The sequence below is a fragment of the Arvicola amphibius genome, chromosome X, assembly GCF_903992535.2.
Source record: "Arvicola amphibius chromosome X, mArvAmp1.2, whole genome shotgun sequence".
Lineage (NCBI taxonomy): Eukaryota > Metazoa > Chordata > Mammalia > Rodentia > Cricetidae > Arvicola > Arvicola amphibius.
In genome coordinates, this window is record NC_052065.1 from 90,808,103 (window position 1) to 90,831,129 (window position 23,027).

The 23,027-nt window shown below is 38.4% G+C and overlaps 1 protein-coding gene across 1 annotated transcript in view; it reads left to right on the top strand.

The window, feature by feature from the left end:
- The window catches only part of Tbc1d8b (TBC1 domain family member 8B), a 75,523-nt gene that overhangs the window by 24,441 nt on the left and 28,055 nt on the right, over window positions 1-23,027 (top strand). Inside the window, 5 exon segments of the mRNA XM_038316826.2 lie at window positions 426-633; window positions 1,247-1,321; window positions 1,323-1,412; window positions 21,603-21,752; window positions 22,871-23,021. Coding sequence (XP_038172754.1) covers window positions 426-633; window positions 1,247-1,321; window positions 1,323-1,412; window positions 21,603-21,752; window positions 22,871-23,021 — 674 coding nt within the window.

The window sequence follows — 23,027 nt, forward strand, 5'->3', positions numbered from 1 at the left end:
TCCCAGCAACCACATGGTGGCTCACAACCATCTGTAATGAGGTCTGGTGCCCTCTTCTGGCCTGCAGGCATACACACAGACAGAATATTGTATACATAATGAATAAATAAATATTTGCCGGGCGGTGGTGGCGCATGCCTTTAATCCCAGCACTCGGGAGGCAGAGGCAGGCGGATCTCTGTGAGTTCGAGGCCAGCCTGGTCTACAAGAGCTAGTTCCAGGACAGGCTCTAAAAAAGCTGCAGAGAAACCCTGTCTCGAAAAACCAAAAAAAAAAAGAAAAAAGAAAAAAAATTCATTCAAGAACATTCTACTTGATGTTTAATCTTTATGCTTTATGGTTTCTATTGATTAAATCAATATAGATATGTGAATACTTTAGAATTCATCATTTGAGCTCCTCCTTCCCATTTCTCTTTTCTACAGAGGTTTGGAATATCGGGCCCACAGTGAGCAATTCAAAGCCTTTTTTAGGCTACCCAAAGAAGAGACTTTGAAAGAAGTACATGAATGTTTCTTATGGGTACCATTCAGCCACTTCAGTACTCATGGGAAAATGTGCATTTCAGAAAACTACATCTGCTTTGCTAGCCAGGATGGGAATCTATGTAGTGTAATCATTCCATTACGAGAGGTAATATAAATTTCGGTACATCTAAGTTTGTAATTTATGGCATACCCTTTCATTCTGTGAATTAGCAAAAGGCCCAGTAAATGTGTCCTCCTAGCAATGTACAATAATCATTGAAGTACAAAATTACTCTTCAAGTTAAAAACACTAGCATGTGAGATACTTTTAATTTCCTTTTAGTGAAGCTTTGCCAAAAGTGAAAGTGGGAAAAAAAATTGAAAGCAGATAAAGGTTTAGAGTGGCACAAAATAAACTCCATCATTCTGACCCTTGAGATAAGATTACCAAAATTTAGACTATCACATTTGATGTACTTGTTTAGAAAGAATGGATTTGGAAACTTTCATGACAGTCAAACACCAGTACTCCTCACTGATTGTTTTGTCTATATTGTCAATTTTAAAGGCCATATTACTTTAGCTTTTTCCTTGATAGGTAAAGTAACTTGAAATGAGAAAATTTGTATCATCATTAGCACAGATCTCTCTCTGAGTAAGTCATACCCCAGACCAAAACTTTCAGCCATGACAGAGAGAGCCAAACACATACTATCTGGAATGTGTCAGCACTGAGAAGAAAAATGTGAGTCACGTTATTTATCTTCTTTACTCCCCAGGTCTTAGCTATAGATAAAACTGATGACTCCAACAGATCTGTCATCATCAGCATCAAAGGAAAAACAGCTTTTCAGTTTCAATGAGGTTAAAGACTTTGAACAACTGGTGGCAAAACTCAGGCTCAAGTGCCGAGCAGCTTCAACTCAATATGACCTTAGTACAGAGGTAATTTTGCAGAAAAGCTCGTGTTTAGAATAGTCTAGTCGCCGGGCGGTGGTGGCGCACGCCTTTAATCCCAGCACTCGGGAGGCAGAGGCAGGCGGATCTCTGAGTTCGAGGCCAGCCTGGTCTACAAGAGCTAGTTCCAGGACAGGCTCTAGAAACTACAGGGAAAACCCTGTCTCGAAAAGCCAAAAAAAAAAAAAAAAAATAAAAAAAAAAAAATAGAATAGTCTAGTCTTTCAAAAGGGAATTTTAGTAATTTTTCTAGTTGTACCTTTATTTCTTATTATAAAAGCCTAAATCTAAAGAAATTATATACTCTATACTATGCACAGAAGTAAAAATTAAGGGCTTTAAACGTGTTTAAGGAACTAAACTAAGAAATACTATTAATTTGATCTTCCTACTGTAGATGCTGTTTTTCAGTAAGCACAACTTACATGTTCTTTCAACTTGACTTTTAACCCAATCTGTGTTTGGAGAATATAACAGGACCTTACTGGGGCTGAAGAGGTGGCTCAGTGGTTAAGAGTACTGGCTGCTCTTATGGTGGACCTTGATTCATTTCCTAGCCCCACACTGGTTAGGTCACAACCAGCTGTTACTTCAGTTCCAGGGGAACTGATGATTTCTTCTGGTCTCTGAAGTTAGTGCATGCACATGGTGCACAGACATAATCTGCAGGCAAAATACCCATCTACATAAAGGAAAATGAAAGGTTGAAAATTTTCCTCTTATTACTGCAGAAATGCAATTTTAAACCAAAGTGTTCAGCTTTACCTTCAGAATTTGGTCCTAGGAAAAACAGTGGCATAGGCATTTACTAGCAAAATATTAGGGAGGGGGATGTTGAGATGGCTTCGCAGGTACGGGGACTTGCCACACAAGTCTGACAACTTAAATATGATTCTTAGACCTTAAAGCGAGGATGAAAGACGAGAACTAACCACACACACACACGCGTGCACACACACAAGAATAAGTCAATAAAATAATTTTAAACACAGAATGATTTTTCTATGAGCTTTAAATTATAAAAATATTAGTGATAATAAATACTCTGAACAAAGAGTAGTTAGGACCTGATCTTTAATGTCTTTCCAGGAAAGATAAACTGATTGAATTCAAATGAATTTTCAAAGCAGAATCCAGGAGCTCTGTGTTTTGACATATTTACAAAATGTAACAAATTGAACCATAGAAAGGTAAATAATCAAAATTGACTTTGCTAGTTATATTACTTTATTTAGATTGACATATAGAGCCTTTTCTCACTGTAGAGTGAAGACTGAAAATATGCCAATTCAATTATAATGCAGTATTGGTAGTTTAAGCCTTCCCTCCAATAAACCACAGTATTTTAATTTATGTCACCTTAGTGCCAGGTGCAGAATCCTCATGTAGGCCATGAAGAATTTTTATTGCCCATACTTTTACATAATTTTTTTTCAAATTTCCTTATCCAGAATACTCCTTAGCTTGATGTGAAAACACAAATGAAATCTAATCAGTCTTGATAATTACTTTCTTAATACTCTCATATAATTGCTTATATAAAATTTGTTATGTCCTTACTCCTTCAGATTTAATCTGTGTTAGATCCAGTATTCTGAGTATTCTTCCCTTTTCTTTAATGTATTTGCCTCTGTAATGTGGGAAGAACTGCAATTTTTTCTCAGAAGCCTCACATTCGTCCGATAGCTGAGTATCCGCCATTGTCAAGAAAAGATTGTTTCAAAAAGCTTACCATTTCTCTGGATACACCAGAATGCTAAGGATTTCTACTTTTTCTTACCCATTTTAGAGGCTTTGGCATAGATACATTCAGAAAGCTTTCTAATCAGTATAGCAGTTTGCATGGAAGCATGCTTTTGAATTCTCATATTTTATTTTCACTGATTTTTTAAGTCTCTCTCTCTCTCTCTCTCTCTCTCTCTCTCTCTCTCTCTCTGTGTGTGTGTGTGTGTGTGTGTGTGTGTGTACTCTTGCATGAACACACATGTCTTAGTGTTCACGTGGATATCATAGGACAACTTGTGGGAGTCAGTTCTTTCCTTCCACCATATTGGTCCTGGCGATTGAACTCAGGTCATCAACCTTGGGAATAGGCACCTTTACCTGCTAAGCCACCTCACCAGCTTAGAACTGAAGGTTTTCATCTTAGCAGTGATAAAGAATTTTGACCCATTTTAGTATTATCTGTATATCTCTAGCAATATCTATATTCATCAAAAAATTAGTAAAGAGAAAGCCTTTTAAAATAAGAGATACGGGCTAGAGACATATCTCAGTGGTAGACTACTTGTTTAGAATGGGTAATATCCAGCATTAAATGCCTAGCACTTAAAAAAAAGCCAGTGAAATTTGATTTCTAAATAACAAAAGTTGTCGCTTCATTCTTCTATAGCTGTGATCAACTTACCTAAAAAATGAGAAAAATGCATTGTGTAGTTTTAATAAATCCAGTGACTTTTATACTACAAAACTCTTAAAAATCTAAATCCCAGAGTCTAAATCAACACATCTAAATCTCAGTATAGAAAGGACTGCAGGAAGATTGGCCTTTATCATACAAGGATATAAATGCTACCAAAAGTAATTGGGATTATGCATAAGCACCAGCTCTGTCCAAATTTTAACTAGGTATCAATTACAGCATTCCATGGTTTCCTAAGTTACACTAAAACCTGGGTGCATGAACAGGTTTTATAAAATTCTGACCAACTCCTTAAAAATATATTAGTCTTGTTTTTGAGGTGTACAGTAAAGAAATACTATTAGGTAAATTTTAAAGCCACTAAATATGGGAAAATTTGACTCTTTTAGCTTAGCTTGGGGCTAGACTAGAAAGTACTTTCTTTTAAATTGCATTACAAATTAATCCTAAGACTATAGAACAGTGGTTCTCAGCCTATAGGTCTCAACCCCTTTGGGGGATCGAATGCCCCTTTCATAGGCCTCACATATAAGACCATCAGAAAACATAGATATTTACATTAAAATTCATAACCATAGCAAAATTACAGGCATGAAATAGCAAAAAAAAAGTAACTTTATGGTTGGGGTCACCACGGCATGAGGAAATGTATTAAAAGGGTTATAGCATTAGGAAGGTTGAGAGCGTCTGCTCTAGAATGTCAAGAAATGTAGAACTGGTTTTATGCCTTAATGTGTTTAGATAGGCAAATTTCAACAAATTATCAAAGCATATGTAAGTGTATCTAACTGGTGCTTGATTTTGCTTTAATTTCCATGTTTTTAATTATGAATATTGAGTTCCAGGAACACTTACTCTTGATAGAATGATATATTGCCTAATTCTAGAATTGTAAATAAAAGATGATAGAGCTGGAACCTGTAACCCCAGCTACTGGGAGGATAAAGCAAAAAAAGAAAAAGATTGCAAGTTTAAGCACACCCTATGTAACTAAGGGAGACCCTGTTTAAGAATTAAAAAAAAGACTAGGAATGTGTGTGGCTCAGTATTACTGCACTTATATAGTATGTATATATCCCTGGATTCAATCCATATTTAAAAGACAAGGGAGGTTTCTTTTCATCAAGGACATTTATCTTACTATTATTAATACATTTTATTATTTGAGGACTTCATACATGCATAGAATGTATTTTGATATATTCACCCCTACTCCTTGTTACTCCTTCCAAATCACTTCCCAACCCCTCCCAACTTCACGTTTTTTCTTTTTTTAAAGAACGTACTGAATTCAGTTTGTGCTGCCCATATATGCGTGGGAGTGGAGTCATCAGCACAAAAGCATTTTTGATGAAGAATGAGAGCTGTACTAATGAACAGCTATAAGAATATGTGTTCAGAGGCGACTTCATATTATATCATTCATTTAGCCAAATAATAGTACTAGGTTCACCCTGGGACCTATGAGCTTCTCCAGCCATGGGTTCTTTGTCAAATTTACAGTACTAGCCATATGTTTCTTCTTTTTGAGTGGGCCTTGAATCCCATCAGAAAGCAGTTGACCACCCCTGTGATATTTGTGCCAATATTGGACCCATCAGTGTATATTACTAGGCCACTCACAGGGTTCACAGCTAAAGCTGTTGATATATTTCTCCCTCAGCATCCTGAATAGCAGCACCTTTTGGTACTATGTAAGGTGCCCAGTAGGGGGAACTCTCCCTGGGCAGTACTAGCTTAATCGTGTCCATGAACACAGTGTGTGGTGCTCAGGAGCAGCATCCTTAGCATCAGGTAGCCTGTACATTTAGGTTGTCTCCAGGATAACTTAGGAAAGTAGCCTGGCACTGGGCTCTTTATTTGAAACCCATGGCTTCTGGGAAGAACGTTTTCCCTTGCACTGAGTAACTCCAAGTGTGTGTGTGTGCGTGTGCGTGTGCGTGTGCGTGTGTGTGTGTGTGTGTGTGTGTGTGTGTGTGTATGTGTGTACCCTCTCATCACTTCTTCCATTTAATATCACCTGTGTTCTACTAATTTTTCCCCAAAGGAAAACAAGAATACAGACAGAAATAGTAGTTAAACCCACATAACTGATTTCTAACTGATTTTTGCTTACCTTAAGAATAAGGAAATACTAGCTAGAGACATCCCTCTTTAGGTAAAAGCATTTGCCACCACATCTGATACCCTGATTTTGATCCCTGGTGGAAAGGGAAAATTGACTCCAGCAAGATATATATATAAAATTTTGTTAAAGAATAAAAATGTGTGTTTTCTGTGGCTACAATTAAAAATAGGTATATAGATTAATGTCTGAGTTAGGAAACCAGAAATTTTGTTAGAAATATAATTAGCAACCTATTTTAAATTATGGAGTATGCATGGGATGCCATTTACAGTAAGCTTCTGATATTTGAAAGAACTTTTTCTGTAAATTTTGTCTTTTTAAATTTATAGCTCAACTCTGTCTCCCAATCACTATTGATTGTGCTGTGTTTATAAGTTATTTTAAGTCTGTTATTTTATAGAAATGTTATGCACAAAGAAATATTAACCTTTGCCCTATATTTCCTTCACTGTTAAAGCCATATCCTATTTCTAAAATCAATGTTTGATATAAAAAAGAAAAATGGAAAAAAAGGCTTAAGGGTACATGCCATAAAATAAACACCTATATTACTTTCTAGATGGGATTGGATGTTGCTCAGGCAACAAAATGTCTGAGTGCCAAGTTTATTGCTTTCATAATTGTGAGCACCCAAACCCATGCCATTTAGGAGTGGTATTAGCGTGAGTTCCAGGACAGCCAAAAAGCTCCACAGAGAAACCCTGTCTTGAAAAACAGAAAGGAAAGAAGCAAGGAAGAAAGAAAGAAATGGTATTAGCCATGAAGTAAAAGTCAGAGAAAAAAAAAGCAATTCACAAGAATAAAGTTTTGTTGCTTAAATAATCTACTTCATTGCACTCTTTAACAACTCAAATGTTAAATTGTTTCAGACCACTGTCTTTGTGGGTGAATGTGAGTTTATGACTGCTTCAGAGGTAGTTATGAATGCAACTAGAATACTTGCTAGTGCTCTTGTAAACTTATATTTAGGGTTTTTTTTACTTAAGAGCTTATTTTTTATTCCTCCTCTTGAATATTTTTCTAATACTTTGAATAGTATTATCAATAGATAATCGGTGCCTCAGTCGTATGGTTTAAATTAAATAATGTGCATTGCTTGAGATTCGACTTGCAAACACCAATTTTTCTGTCTATATTTACAAAATATAAGATGCTACTTTCCATCTACCCCATCCATGAACATCATTTTTGTCTTTCTAAAGCTGGTAAAATTTGAGGGGGTCCAATGATTTTTCTTTGAAATCACTTAAAATCTCTGGCATAGTAAATTTTCAGGAGCAGTGTAAATGGTATGTATTAAAAGTAAAAACAGATGTAATAAAATCGCATGGAAATACAAATAACGTAGGATAGATAAACCAAGACTGAAAGCTGGGCAAGATGGACCATGCTGGTAATCCTAGCACCCCAGAGACTGAGATTGAAGGATTCTAAGTCCCCGGTAAGCTTTAACTATGAGACTCTCTCAAAAACAAAAGTAAAACAAGCAAACAAAAAAAAAATCTGTAGTAGAAAATCAGCTATAGTGAACAGCATTGTGATTGAAGCATTAGGATAGACACATATGAATGTAATATGTTTTTTTTTTCTCTTTACTCTTTGGGAGGCCCTGCCACCCAGCTCCCAAATCATCACATGGAGACATTCTTTCATGTGAATACCCGACCTAAGCTTGGCTTATTTCCAGCCACTTTTTCTTAACTTAAATTATCCTTTTGCCTTAAACCAACCTTTTGCCTCTGGGCTTTTGCCTTTCTCTGTTTCTGTGTATCTTTTGTTTCCTTCTTACTCCATGTCTGGCTGTGTGGCTGGTTCCTGGCATCCTCCTCTCCTCCTTTTCTTGCTCATTGCTCTTCTCTTTTTCTCCTATTTATTCTCTGCCTGACAGCCCTAACTATCCCTCTCCTGCCTAGCTATTGACCATTCAGCTCTTTATTAGGCCCATCAGGTGTTTTAGACAGGCAAAGGTAACACAGCTTCACAGTTAAACAAATGCAGCTTAAAAGAATGCAACACATCTTTGCATCATTAAACTAATATTCCACAGTATAAATGAATGTAACACATCTTCAACTAATATTCCACAACAGTAATGGACTAAAGAGTGTAGAAATAAACCTTAACCATTTATCATCCATTGATTTTCCAATAAGGATAGAAGGCAATTCGGTAAGGAATTAAAATCTTTCCCCAAATGATTCTGGGACATAGATAACCATATACAAGAAGTGTACCTGGACTCTCCCTTTAAAACGCTTATAAAATGGATCAGAGCCGGGCGGTGGTGGCGCACGCCTTTAATCCCAGCACTCGGGAGGCAGAGGCAGGCGGATCTCTGAGTTCGAGGCCAGCCTGGTCTACAAGAGCTAGTTCCAGGACAGGCTCTAGAAACTACAGGGAAACCCTGTCTCGAAAAACGATAAAAAAAAAAAAATAAATAAATAAAAATAAAAAAAAAATAAAATGGATCAGAGAGCAAAACTGTGAGTCTGAAACTTCACAAGTCTTAGAGTAAATGCAGCAATGAGTCATTATGCCTTTGAATTGAGGACCGATTCCAATAGGTATTTCTTTGAAAGAAGATAATGAAATGGTCAAATAAGCACATGGAAACCTTTTCTGTATTGTTTGTTGCTAGGGAATTTCAACCTAAAACCACAATAGGATGCTATTGATTTATACCCGCTAGCATAGCTATTATTAAAAAGGTTGCTAATAACAGTTCAGGAAGATACAAAGAACTTGAAAATCCCGTGAACTGCTGCTTGGAATGTAAAGTGGTATACTGCATTGGAATATAGTTAGTTCGTCAAAATGTTGATCATATATTTACCATATGCCCAGTAATTCTACCATCGATATTGACCAATGAAGACTAACTGTTCTCACAACAATTGTTCATGGATGTGTCCAGTGAAATTATTCATAATCACCATTTTTTTAAAAAAACACTGTCTACAAAATGATGATTAAATGAAATATGTTCATACAGTGGCATGTTGTCTTAGGGTTTCGATTGCTGCAACAAAACCCCATGACCTAAAAGCAAGTTGGGGAGGAAAGGGTTTATTAGGCTTATACTTCCATACCAATGTTCATCACTGGAGGAAGTCAGGACAAGAAACTCAAACAGGGCAGGAACCTGGAGGCAGGAACTGATGCAGAGGCCATGAAGGGGTGCTGCTTACTGGCTTGCTTCCAACGACTTGCTCAGCCTGTTTTCTTTTTTTAATTAATTATTTTATTTATTTATTTTAAAAAGAAAACAATCTTTTTTCATTTTAACGTACCAATCCCCGTTCCCACTTCCTCTCCTCCTCCCCTTCCCTCCACCTTCCCCCCCCCACCCCAGCCTCCATCCACTCCTCAGAGAGGGTAAGGCACATTGTTTTGGGGAAGGTCCAAGGCCCTCCCTAATATATCTAGGCTGAGCAAGGTATACATCCAAAGAAAATGGGTTCCAAAAAAGCCAGTAGAAATAAATCCTAGGGCCAATGCCAGTGACCCCACAGTCTGCCCCAGCCATACAACTGTCACCCACATTCAGAGGGACTAGTTTGGACCTATGCTTGTTACTCCCCAGTCTTGTTGGAGTTGGTGAGCTCCCCTTAGCTCAGGTGAACTGTTTCAGTGGGTGTTCCCATCATGGTCTTGACCTCTTTGCTCATATTCTCACTCCTCCCACTCTTCAACTGGACTTTGGGAGCTCAGTCCAGTGCTCCAATGCAAGTCTCTATCTCTGTTTCCATCAGTTGCTGGATGAAGGTTCTATGGTTATATTTAAGGTATTCATCAGTCTGATTATAGTGCAAGGCCAGTTCAGGCACCCACTCCTCTATTGGCTAGGGTCCAGGCTGGGGTCATCCTTGTGAGTTCCTGGGAATTCCTCTAGAACCAGGTTTCTTGTTAACCCCATAATGGATGCCTCAATCAAAACATCTCTTTCCTTGCTCTCCGTCCTTCCTCCTTCTCGACTATCCCATTTCCTCAAGTTCTCCTCCCCACTCCTCTTCTCCCCTGGTCTTCCCCTTCTGCCCGCTCTACTTTCTCCACCTCCATGCTCCCAATTTTGTCAGGCGATCTTCTCTGTTTCCCCTTTCCAGGTTGATCTATGTATATTTTTCTTAGGGTTCACCTTGTTAGCTTCTCGAGGATCATGAAGTATAGGCTCAATATCCTTTGCTTTACAGCTATATCCACTTAGGAGTGAGTACATACCATGTTTATCTTTCTGGGTCTGGGTTATCTCACTCAGGATAGCTTTTTCTTTTTTTCTTTTTCATTATTATTATTATTACAAATTTTCACCTCCTCCCATTTCCCTCCCCCTCCCCCCATACCCCCTTCTCCTCTCTTTCCAGTCCAAAGAGCAGTCAGGGTTCCCTACCCTATGGGAAGTCCAAGGTCCTCCACCCTCCATCCAGGTCTAGGAAAGTGAGCATCCAAACAGACTAGGTTCCCACAAAGCCAGTACATGAAGTAGAATCAAAACCCAGTGCCATTGTCCTTGGCTTCTCAGTCAGCCCTCCATGTAAGCCACATTCAGAGAGTCCCATTTGATCACATGCTTCATTAGACCCAGTCCATCTGGCCTTGGTGAGTTCCCATTATATCAGCCCCACCGTCACAGTGGGTGGGTACACCCCTCGGGGGCCTTGACTTCCTTGCTCATGTTCTCTCTCCTTCTGCTCTTCTCGGTTTTAGGAGGTCCCATTTATTCAGTGTTGCCCTTATTGTCTGTGCTACAGGGGTTAAACGTAGGAAGTGGTCTCCTGTGCCCATATGTTGTAGACTATTTCCTACTTTCTCTTCTGTCAGGTTCAGTGTGTTCAGATTGATATTGAGATCTTTAATCCATTTGGACTTGAGTTTTGTGCATGGTGATAGATATGGATCTATTTTCATTCTTCTACAGGTTGACATCCAGTTATGCCAGCACCATTTCTTGAAGATGCTTTCTTTCTTCCATTGTATACTTTTAGCTCCTTATAGGAGCTTATAGGTCTATTTAAATTGTTCACTTGGTCTTGATTTTATTTTGGTATTTTATTGGTATTTTATTTGGTATTTATTTTATCTAAAAACAAGTCCATTTCTTTTACATTTTCCAACTTTGTGGCATATAAGCTTTTGTAGTAAGACCTTATGATTCTCTGGATTTCCTCAGTGTCTGTAGTTATGTCCCCCTTTTCATTTCTGATCTTGTTAATTTGCATGTTCTCTCTCTGCCTTTTGATTAATTTTGATAAAAGTTTGTCAATCTTGTTGACTTTCTCAAACAACCAGCTCTTTGTTTTATTGATTCTTTGGATTGTTTTCTGTATTTCTATTTTGTTGATTTCATCCCTCAGTTTGATTATTTCCAATCTTCTACTCCTCCTGGGTGCATCTACTTCTTTTTTTCTAGAACTTTCAGCTGTGCTGTTAAGTCTCTAATGTGAGCTTTCTCCATTTTCTTAATGTGGGCACTTAGAGCTATGAACTTTCCTCTTAGCACTGCTTTCATAGTGTCCCATAGGTTTGGGTATGTTATGCCTTTATTTTCGTTGAATTCAAGGAAGACTTTAATTTCTCTTTATTTCTTCCCTGACCCAGGGGTGGTTCAGTAGTTGACTGTTCTGCTTCCAAGAGTTTGTAGGCTTTCTGGAGGTAGAATTATTGTTAAATTCTAACTTTATTCCATGGTGATCCGATAAGACACAGGTGGTTACTAATTTTTTTTTTTGTATCTGTGGAAGTTTGCTTTGTTACTGAGTATGTGGTCAATTTTCAGGAAGGTTCCATGAGCTGCAGAGAAGAAGGCATATTCTTATTTGGGTGGAATGTTCTATAGATGTCTGTTAAATCCATTTGATTAATTACCTCCATTAATTCTCTTATTTCTCTGTTAGGTTTCTGTCTGATTGACCTGTCCATTGGTGAGAGAGGAGTGTTGAAGTCTCCTACTATTAGTGTGTGTGGTTTGATGGCTGCCTTGAATTCTAGTAATGTTTCTTTTACATAAGTGGGTGCTTTTATATTAGAGGCATAGATATTCAGGATTGAGACTTCATCCTGATGGATTGTTCCTGTTATGAGTATAAAATGTCCCTCTCCATCTCTTCTGATTGATTTTAGTTTGAAGTCAGCTTTGTTAGAAATTAGTATGGCCACACCCACTTGTTTCTTAGGTCCATTTGCTTGATAAACCTTTTCCCAACCCTTTACTCTGAGTAAATGTCTGTCTTTGTGGTTGAGGTATGTTTCTTGTAAACAGCAGAATGTTGGATCCTGTTTCGTTTCCAATCTCTTAGCCTATGCCTTTTTATAGGTGAAATGAGTCCATTGATATTAAGTGATATTAATGACCAGTGGTTGTTAACTCCAGTTATTTTTTTTTTTGGTAGTAAAGTTTGTGTGTTTCCCTTCTTTGAGTTGTGCTGGTGAAGGGTCGCTAGATGTCTGAGTTATTGTGGGCATTGTTGGACTCCTTGGCTTGTGATTTTCCTTCTATTACTTTCTGTAAAGCTGGATTTGTGGCTACATATTGTTTAAATTTGTTTTTATCCTGAAATATTTTGTTTTCTCCATTAGTAGTGAACGATAGCTTGGCTGGGTATAGTAATCTGGGCTTGCATCCATGGTTTCTTAGTTTCTGCAGTACATCTATCCAGGACCTTCTGGCTTTCATGGTTTCCATAGAGAAGTCAGGTGTAAGTCTGATAGATTTACCTTTATAAGTTACTTGACCTTTTTCCTTTGCAGCTCTTAATATTCTTTCTTTATTCTGTATGTTTTGTGTTTTAATTATTATATGGCGAGGGGATTTTTTTTTTTTGATCCAGTCTATTCGGTGTTCTGTATGCTTCTTGAACCTTCATAGGAATATCTTTCTTTAGGTTGGGAAAGTTTTCTTCTATAATTTTATTGAATATATTTCTGGGCCTTTGAGCTGTAATTCTTCTCCTTCATCTACCCCTATTATTCTTAGGTTTGGTCTTTTTATTGTGTCCCAGATTTCCTGAATGTTTTGTGATGAGAATTTGTTGGATTTGCTGTTTTCTTTGATCAGTGTGTTTATTTTCTCTATAGTGTCTTCAGAATCTGAGATTCTTTCTTCTATCTCTTGTATTCTGTTGGTTATGCTTGTTTCTGTAGACTCTGTTCGTTTACCTAGATTTCCATATCCAGCTGGCCCTCGGTTTGTGTTTTCTTCCTTGCCTCCATTTCAGTTTTCAAGTCTTGAACTGTTTTCATTATCTGTTTGATTGTTTTTTCTTGGTTTCCTATGATATCATTTACAGATTTACTCATTTCTTCAAACTTTTTGTTATTCTTCTCATCCATTTCTTTAAGGGAGTTTTTCACCTCCTGTTTAAGGGACTCTATCACTTTCATAAAGTCATTTTTTTTCTACTTCTTCTTGATTAGAGTGTTGAAGTCCTCCTGTTGTAAGTTTGCTAGGTTCCGGTGTTTCCATGTTGTTTTTCAGATTGTTGGAGGGATTCTTTTATTGGCTCCTGCCCATCTCTTCCTACGAATGATCACTGATGGATCTTCTGGTTCAGGATCAGTTCCCCTTGCTGGCCAGAGACCCCTCTGATGGATCTTCTGGTACAGGATCAGAGCCCCTAGGTGGCCAGGAACCTTGCAGACAAAAGGCCTACCTTGCTGCAGGCAGGCTATTGAAACAAAGGAACTCCCTCCTGATTGCGCTCACCACTCCTTCCCAGCACCCAAAAGGGCTGAGCTAGGGGATCTTATAGCCCCGAAGAAGGGAGGAAGAAGGGAGGGGTTTCCTGGGTGCAAGCTGGGATGGGATAGGAAGAGGGAGGCAGTAGCCGGGGAGAGTAGCCCCTGCAGGATGACCAGGAAGTAAAGGGGGTTCAGGATAGCTTTTTCTAGTTCCATCTATTTGCATGCAATTTTCAAAATGTCATTGTTTTTTTACCGCTGAGTAGTACTCTCAAGTGTAAATGTGCCACATTTTCTTTATCCATTCTTTGGTTGAGGGGCATCTAGGTTGTTTCCAGGTTCTGGCTATTACAAATAATTGAACATAATTCTGGCTATGAACATAATTGAACAAGTGTCTTTGTAGTATTATTGAACATTGGCCTTTTTTTTTTACAGAACCCAGAACCACCAGTCTAAGGATGGAAGTACCCATAATAGGCTGTACTGTCCCCCATCAATCACTAATAAGGAAAATACCTTACAGCCAGATCGTATTGAGCATTTTCTCAATTAAGGTTCCCTCCTTTCAGTAGTTTGTGTGCCAAGTTGACATAAGACTTCCAGCATACATATTATTATAGGGTAATAACAAGCAACGAAGTGCTGATTTATGTTATTCCATGTGTAAAACGTGACAATACTATGCCAAATGAAAGAACACAACACATGTTATAGGATTCCACTTATATGGAAGTCTGAAATAAGCCTATTTATAAATACAGGCAGTTGCCTAGAATCTGAGTGGAATGGAGAAGGTGTACAAATGGTACAGGATATTTTTTATTAGTTTAAATAATGCTAGCAAGACCATGCATGTGAAATTGGAAATGTTTCTGTTTTCCTAGTGAACTTATTTAAGGGTGAAGTTGCTGACTAATGTGATTATTTTAACATTTTAAGAAGTTATTTTTAGTAGAATACATGATTTTATATGTGACAGTTCTCATTTTTTAACTGCTTCAGTGAATTTACACACACACACACACAGTTAATTAGTTGTTAGTATGAATTTGAGACAGGATCTCACTTTGTACCCTAGACTGGCTTTTAGCTTGCAACGTATTTCAGGCTAGCCTTGAACTTGCAATCCTACCTCAGCCTCCTGAATAATGGGATTATAAGCATGAGGCACATAGTCCAACTTATTTATAATTACATTTAGTTTAGCCATTTTTATTCATCTTATATGGTATTTCACACTGGTATAAATTTGTATTTTTAAAACAACTTATATCATTGATCCTATTTTGTGTGCTTGTAGCTTTAATTTTGTGCAAGACACTTTTGTTGGTTAGCATGTTTTGAATAGATCATCTCTACTGTATCCTCCCATCCCAGGCTTATGACAAGCACTCTGCACTTGATTTTACTGAGAAATCTATTTTTTTTTGAGAAATCTTTTTTTTAACATGCTGCTTTTTAAAAAAAAAAATTTGAGGCAAGGTCTTTGCCTTCCAGCCTGATCTAGAATTCACTATGTAGCCTAGGCTAGCCTAGACTAGCAGTAATCTTATTATCTTAGCCCCTTGAGTGCTCAGATTATAGATATGGACATCCACGTCCAGTTTAACACAAGTTGTTTATCTCTTCTTGGTTTCAGAATTCTCTCTTTGTAGTTGACTGCCATAGGTTTTGCTATGATGAATGTAGGTAGCTATTCCTAATTTCCTTTTCTGAGCTTGCTGAACAGCTCCTCAGTTGGGATTTTGTGAGTAATATTTTAGGAAGATTGGAGTGTTTGTTGCCATTGTCTTTTTTCAGATACTTTCCTCTCCATTTTACCTCTTAGTTTCTTTTAGGACTTGTATTACACATAGATCGTCGATCTAATGGTTTCCCACAAGTCTGAGACTCTATTTATTTTTCTTTATTTTCCTTTTTCACCTGAGGGTAATCTCTACCGTTTGCCATTCTTGGTTCATTCCTCGAGTGACCCTTTCAGTTCAGTTATCAACTGTACAATTTGTATTTTTATCGTTTCCGTACTTTTATTGATATCCTCTTATTTTGTATAACATAACTATCTTTTGTATATTTTGCCTTTTAAAATAATAGGTTTTATTTGAGCACTTTGGGGCATATAGAAAAACAGAAAATAGTTTCCCTGTTTTGTTACCTACCTTCTCCTCTGACTATGATTTCTCTTATTACTAATATATTCTGTTGTTTTGGTAAATTAGTTAACAATTGATGAGCCAGTACTAATATGTTACTATTAAATAATGTTCATAATTTAGAGTAAGTTTCATTTTTATACTGTACAGTTTTGTTGAATTCACACTGTAATATTGCTGCCATCACAGCATCATATAGAAAAAATATCAATGCCCTAATATTCCATGTGCTTTTACGTGTTAAACCCCTTTCCAGCTTCTGGAAGCTGTTCATCTTTTTATTCTCTATAATTTTGTATTTTATAAAATGGTATAGAATTGAAGCATATCAAATGTAGCCTTTCAAATCGACTTCTTTCACTTTGAAAGATGAATTTGTCTTTTCTCAATAATATAATTTGGTGTCAGATCTATTTTAGTGCTAAAACGTACCCCATGTTTAGATGTAGCACAGTATTTATCCCTTCACTCTCTAAAGGACATCTGGTTGCTTCCAGCTTGGTGCAATTAATGAGTTACTATAAGCATTCACATGTGTGCTTTTGTGTAGATGTGAGATTTTAACTCATTTGGGTATATGAGTGGAAGTACCATTGCTGAACTGTGTGTTAAACATGTGTTACCTTTGTAAGAACTGCCAAACTCTCTTGCAAAGTAGCTGTACCTTTTTAAAAAACAGAAATGAATTACAGTTCTTGCTTCATATTTTCAAAGTCGCTTAGTATTGCCAGCGTTTTGATTTTAGTAGGTGTGAATTGCTTTTCAAAATGTATTTACCTAGTCCTATGTTATGTTGAATATTTTTGTATGTTTATTTGCTGTTTATTTCTTTTTATCTTTTACCTACTATTTATTGGATCATTTATTGTATTTTCCTCTTAGTTCTTTCAGTTCAAGCTACAAATAGTCCCTTTAAAATTATTTGACCTCTTCTGAATCCTTATAAATCCTACCTCCTTTCCATTGAACCAATGCCATAGTCTGACTCTTTTCCTTCGCCTCCTTGAGTCTAGTCTTTTCTTAATGTTTAACAGGAGCAGTTGTTAACATATTCTTAGGTAAAGGGTCTAGGAAACACCAGCTTAATCTTTACCATATCTTTTTCAAAGCTTCTTTAGTTGTGCACTTGGGTTTTTACAGCTTTACTAATAGTGACCCTAGCTTTTTTGTTTGCCTTAGAAGCCAGATCTTGTTTTGAGAATTGCCTTGTCATGTAGGGAAACTGAGAATGAAGTAATACATTTCTAAAGCCAGAAAATTATAGCTCATTTATGTTTCATAATTTGTTCCTTAACTTCCTTTATCAAGAGAGCCAGATTTGAACTCATGCCTGTGTGGCTGTTATGAAATGGTGTGAATGCAGGAAGCCCTATGACTGGTGAGGGACAAACATGGCCAGGCAGATAGAACTTAACTGGGAAGTTTTATTGGGGGAATGGAAGGGAGTTGGGAAAGGGAAAGGAGAGAAGCAAAGATGGGGGGAGGGAGGGAGGGAGGGAGGGAGGGAGGGAGGGAGGGAGGAAGAGAGAGAGAGAGAGAGAGAGAGAGAGAGAGAGAGAGAGAGAGAGAGAGAACAGGAAAAGTTCTACCTTCCCCTTCAGAGGAACAGTGGGAAAGAGAGAGCAGGAGTGAGTGTGGCTTGTCTTAAAGGAACCTTTGCACCTGCATACATGCTAGTGATGTAGCAGCCATAGGACCATAGGACCGTGGGCTGGCTAGGGTATTGCCCTGGGTGCTGGTGATGTGGCTAGTGGTAGAGTGTCCTGTAATCTTGAGATCCTGGGTTTATTCCCTAATGTGGGATTTCTCCTCTGTATACTGCAAATATATTTTATTAGCATTGGTGAATAAAGAAGCTTCTTTGGCCTATGGCAGGGCACAATAAAGCCAGGCAGGAAATCCAGAGATGAGAGTAAACGGAGGCAAGGAGACGTGATGTAGCTGCCAAAAGAGATGCCCTGGAAACTTACCAGTAAACCACAAGCCTCGTAGTAAAATACAAAATAATAGGAATGGATTAATTCAAGATGTAAGAGATAGTTAATAAGAATCCTGAGCTAATAGGCCAAGCATTGTTTTAATTAATACAGTTTCTGTGTGATTACTTCAGGTATGAGCAGTCAGGAAATTAACGAGCAGCCTGTGCCTACAATTCCCCACATGCCAATAATTTAAACAAACAAACTTGTACTCTTGCCAAAGGCCCTGTTACTTCTTTGTACAGTGGAGCAAATAGACATTTCATAAAAGCCCAAAGAAGCGTGGGTTTTAGACAGGGAGAGAATAAATGTCAAGGGTTCTGCTTGAGTCAAGGTATAGAAGTGGAGAGAGATGCAAAGTGTGTTAGCAGACAGTTGGGGAATCAAGAATATAGTGCAATTCTCTTCCTCTTCCCTTCGATTTCTTCTTAAAACATTCAATTCTTAGTTTCCATCTCCCTTTCCATGTGTAAATAGTGCATTCCAATCTTCTGTCATTTGCATGGTTATCTTTCTTTCAGATACCTTTCATCTTGTCTACCAGTACAGTGACTTACCTCTCAAGACATGAAATGAATTCTACCTTCTCTCTAAGGCCTATGTACTCACCCTCCCACGCATGTGTGCAGAATAAAGACATGTGCAGTACAAAGCTACAGTACCCATGTGGAGGTCAGAGGACAACTTTGGTGTCCCTTCTCTCCTCTGACCTTGTTTGAATCAGGCTCTTGTTCGCTGTGGACACCTCACTTCTGGCCTTGTTTGAGGCAGTCACTCTTGTCACTGTAGCTGGTTTGCAAGCTTTGGGAACTCTCCCACATCAGCCTGTAATCTTGCCTAGAAGTGCTGAGATTATACACATATATTATTGCGTACAGCTTTGCATAGGCTCTGAAGATCTGAAGTTGGATTTTCATGCTTGTACAGCAGGAACCTTTTGTTTTTCTTTTTTTAGAAACATGGTTTCTCTGTAGCTTTGGAGTCTGTCCTGGAACTGGCTTTGTAGACCAGGCTGGCCTTGAACTCAGAGATCTGCTTGGCCTCCCAAGTGCTGGAATGAAAGGTATGTGCCACCACCGCCCAGCACAAGAACTTTTTTATATAAATTTATCTATCTTACTTTCCAACCACAGCTTCCCCTCCCTTTTCTCCTTCTATTCCTTCTCCCTCCTGCCCGCTGCCCTCCCCTAATACACCCCCTTCATAACTGCTCAGAAAGGGACAGGCCTCCCATGGACTTCAGCAAAGCATAGGATATCAAAGCTGCTATAAGATCAAGTACCTCCCCCTGTATTCAGGCTGGGCAAGGCAATCCACCATGAGTGGTAGGTTCCCAAGAGCCAGCCAAAGCACCAGGGACAGCCCTGCTCCCATTGCCAGGAGAACCACATATAGACCAAGCTACACAACTGTCACATATATGCAGAGGGTCTAAGTTGGTTCCTGGTTGTGGTTCAAACTCTGTGAGTTCCCATGAGCCAGGCTAGTGATTTCTGAGGGTTTTTCTGCAATGTTCCTAATCCCCTGGTTTCCTACAATCCCACCTCCTTCTCCTTAGCGGGACTCCCAGAACTCTGCCCAGTGTTTGGCTTTGGGTCTCTAAATCTGCCTCCCAGTCACTGGATGAAAGCTCTCTGGTGACAACTGGGGTAGTCATCAATCCTATCACAGGGTGTGGCCAGTTCAGGCTACAGCAAGAACTCTTGCACACTGAATCAAAATACCCTATGACGTGTATTTTTTAAAGACACACCCATAAGCCTTCCTTAATAGTTAGGGTATATTATAATAAATAAATACTACCCCCAAATCTTTGAGTCTTAACATTAGAAGCATTTATTTCTTAGGTCACAGATGAATGAGAGCTAACTAGGGCAATGCCAATCAATTTCACCCCCTAAAATTCATACGGGATCCCAGGTTCCTAATGGCTTCACCACCTTCTAGTATTGTGATTGGCAGCCTATAACCTGTTCTTACAAATAAATAAAGTTTTGAGACATAGCTATGGCATTCAATTCTGTTTTATCAATGAGTGCTTTGGGGAAAATTGATTAGGGACTTTATGGTCCATAAAATCTTTGTCCTTTGACCTTTGCAAAATAAAATAAAATAAATAACCTTTTGCTGATCCTTCATCTGAGGCTCTCTGGACCTGTAAAGAGAGAATCTAGATCCTTTATTTTTTAAATGTAATTTCTTCAACTCTGTAGATATGTTTATTATCTACTTCATAATCTTTGTATATGAAATCTAACAACTAGTCATTCTCAGGGACTTTTCTGTAGGCTGCTTTTTTTTAACTTGATTTTATTTTTAAGCCTGCCTTCCCAAGATCAACTTCTGAGTTAGCAGAATTTAGTAAACATTCCATTATAGATTAGGTTTCCTTAATTGCTTTGAACCTTTAAGCCTTCCATTTTTTATCTGAGGAAATATTTTGTGTGAAGATGTTTCTCCAACTTCAGAAGTTTATAAATCACCTTTGTTTTCATTTCCCACATTCAAAGACAGCCAGAGTTGAATAACTAAGTCTTTTTTTTCTGCACATTTATTTCCTTGAGCAGCTCATGTGCGTACTTCTAGATACCCAAGAATATGTCTAAACCTTTTAAAGTTACATATGGTTATCTGGTTATCGATAGCTTTCTTTCGGATTTCCAGTAAACCCCCCCCCCCACACACACACATACCTTTTAAGCCCCAAATGAAACCACAGAGTTAAACAGCTGTGATGTTAGAAGCAGGTCACTGGGGTTTTCTTTAATGCCCTGGAAACAGGGCTCTTTTTCAGAGCTGAGCTGTGATTCAAATCAAATAACACCTTAGAAGTAGAGACTTGCCAGGAGCTGCCAGTTTGATCAAATATTGACTATGCTGAGGATAAGGTGGCACTTGGGAAACTCCAGAAGATCCACCAGCTGCCTTCTTTCTGGCTTTTCTCAGGGCAGGAACAGCCTCAAGTTAAAACCACTCAGGCTCTGATGTTCTTACTCTGGTTCATGGGGGGGGGGGGATTTTATGCATCCTTCCGCTCCCCCTCCTTTTCTGTATGTGCTGGGGATGGATGCTTCCCTCCACTCCCCTCTTCTGTATGTGCTGGGGATGGAACACCAGCTCTTAAGCTTGCTGGAGAGTCACACTTCCACTGAGCTGTATCTTCATCCTGCATTAGTTTTCCTTGATTAAATTCTTTAAAGTCATTCTTTGCCTTTGGTTAGCTTGTGGTGTTCTAAACTTATTTGTGGTTGACAGTATTTTGTTGCTTTTGTTGAGGAATGGGCTCACTGAGATTCTGACAGCCTTAATTTTGGCAAGAAAATAATGCTTCTGAGACATTTCCTTAATATTCAATATATCCATAGATTGTGGCTTATGAATACCAGACAGAACATTAACACATTTTTCTTTCCTTTTTTGTTTTTATTTGGGGGGGGGTTGGCTTTTTTATTTTTTATTTATTATGTATACAGTGTTCTGCCTGCATGTATGCACGCAGGCCAGAAGAGGGCACCAGATCTGTAATGGGAATTGAACTTAGGACCTCTGGAAGAGCAGCCGGTGCTCTTAAACTCTGAGCCATCTCTCCAGCCCCCTTGTTTTTGTTTTTCAAGACAGGGTTTCTCTATGTAGCAGCTATGATTATCCTGGGACTTGCTTTGTAGACCAGGCTGGCCTCAAACTCACAGAGATCTGCCTGCCTCTGCTTCCCAAGTGCTGAGATTAAAGTGTGTGCCACCACTGCCCGGCAACACATTTTTCTTAATGAAACCCGTGGACATCCATTGAGGACAATCACATTTTGACTTTCCTTTCCAGGTTGCTGTTAGCTCTGACTCTACAGGCCCAGCTGATCATTTTGAGGCGCAACCTTTGACCTGCCAAAAAGAATGCAGCAAAACAGTGAACACTGAAGCTTTAATGACAGTGTTTCACCCTCAAAATTTGGAGAATCTGGATTCCAAAATGGTAAGGACACAAAATAATTAAATCTATGGATTGGAACAGTCAATGAAAAACATTTTAGAACATACTAGATCAGTGGGTCCTTAACCTTCTTAATGTTGTGACCCTTTAATGCAGTCATTCATGTTGTGGTGACGTACAACCATCAAATTATTTTTGTTGCTACGTTATAACTGTAATTCTGCCTCTGTTATAAATTGGAATGTAAATATCTGTGGTTTTTGGTGGTTTTAGGTGACCCCTGTGAAAGAGTCATTCGACCTCTAACCCCTAAGGGGGTTGCGACCAATAGGTTGAGAACCGCTATACTGGATGGTATCAGAGCAGAAAGGTTTACTTTTGAGCTTTGAAGTATGTCTAGTTGGGCTTCACGACACTCAGACCATTATCAATAGTGAAGATAGAAGAATGTTGGTTATTGAGTCTTAGTTGCTTAGATTTCTAATAATTTATGATAAAACCAGGTTGATTTGGGAAGAACGGTAGTTTGGAGCTTTTGCCTCCTAGGTTTTAGACTTTGGCAATTTTTAGAAGTTTAACTAGTAATGATAGTAAATTAAAACCGTTAGGTGTTGGTAGAGGCTGCTAGTTCATTTCCAGGCCGACCAGACTCCTGAAATAACCACACAGAAATCTGTATTAATTAAAACACTGCTTTGCCAATACCTTAAGCACATTGCTAGCTATCTCTTATATCTTAAACTAACCCATTTCTATTATTCTGTGCATCACCACAAGGTCGTGGCATACTGGCAAAGTTTCAGCTGGCAGCTTGCTTCTTTCTCTGGGAGCAGCTACATGACTTCTCCCTGACTCCACCTACTCTCTCTATATATCTGTTTCAGCCTGGCTTTACTCTGTTAAACCATTGGCTGAAAGCAGCTTCTTTATTAACCAATGGCAATAAAAAATATTCACAACATATTTCACATCCTACATCAGTTAGGGTTGTGTGGGTTTAAGTTTTTATGTTAAAGGTCTAGTACTTCACAATGTGAATATGATTTTTTATTTTGTAAGGTTTTGGTCTGCATAAATGATTTCACGGTAAATAGAATGAGCAAGTTATTTTAAAGGAATTAATTCTTCACTCTTTACTTATTTTGATTTTTCTATCACAGTTGAAAGAAAAGATGAAGGAACAATCTTGGAACATCTTATTTTCTGAATGTGGGCGTGGTGTTAGCATGTTCCGGACAAAGAAGACCCGAGATCTAGTTGTAAGAGGGATTCCAGAGACATTGCGGGGAGAGCTCTGGATGCTTTTCTCAGGTATTA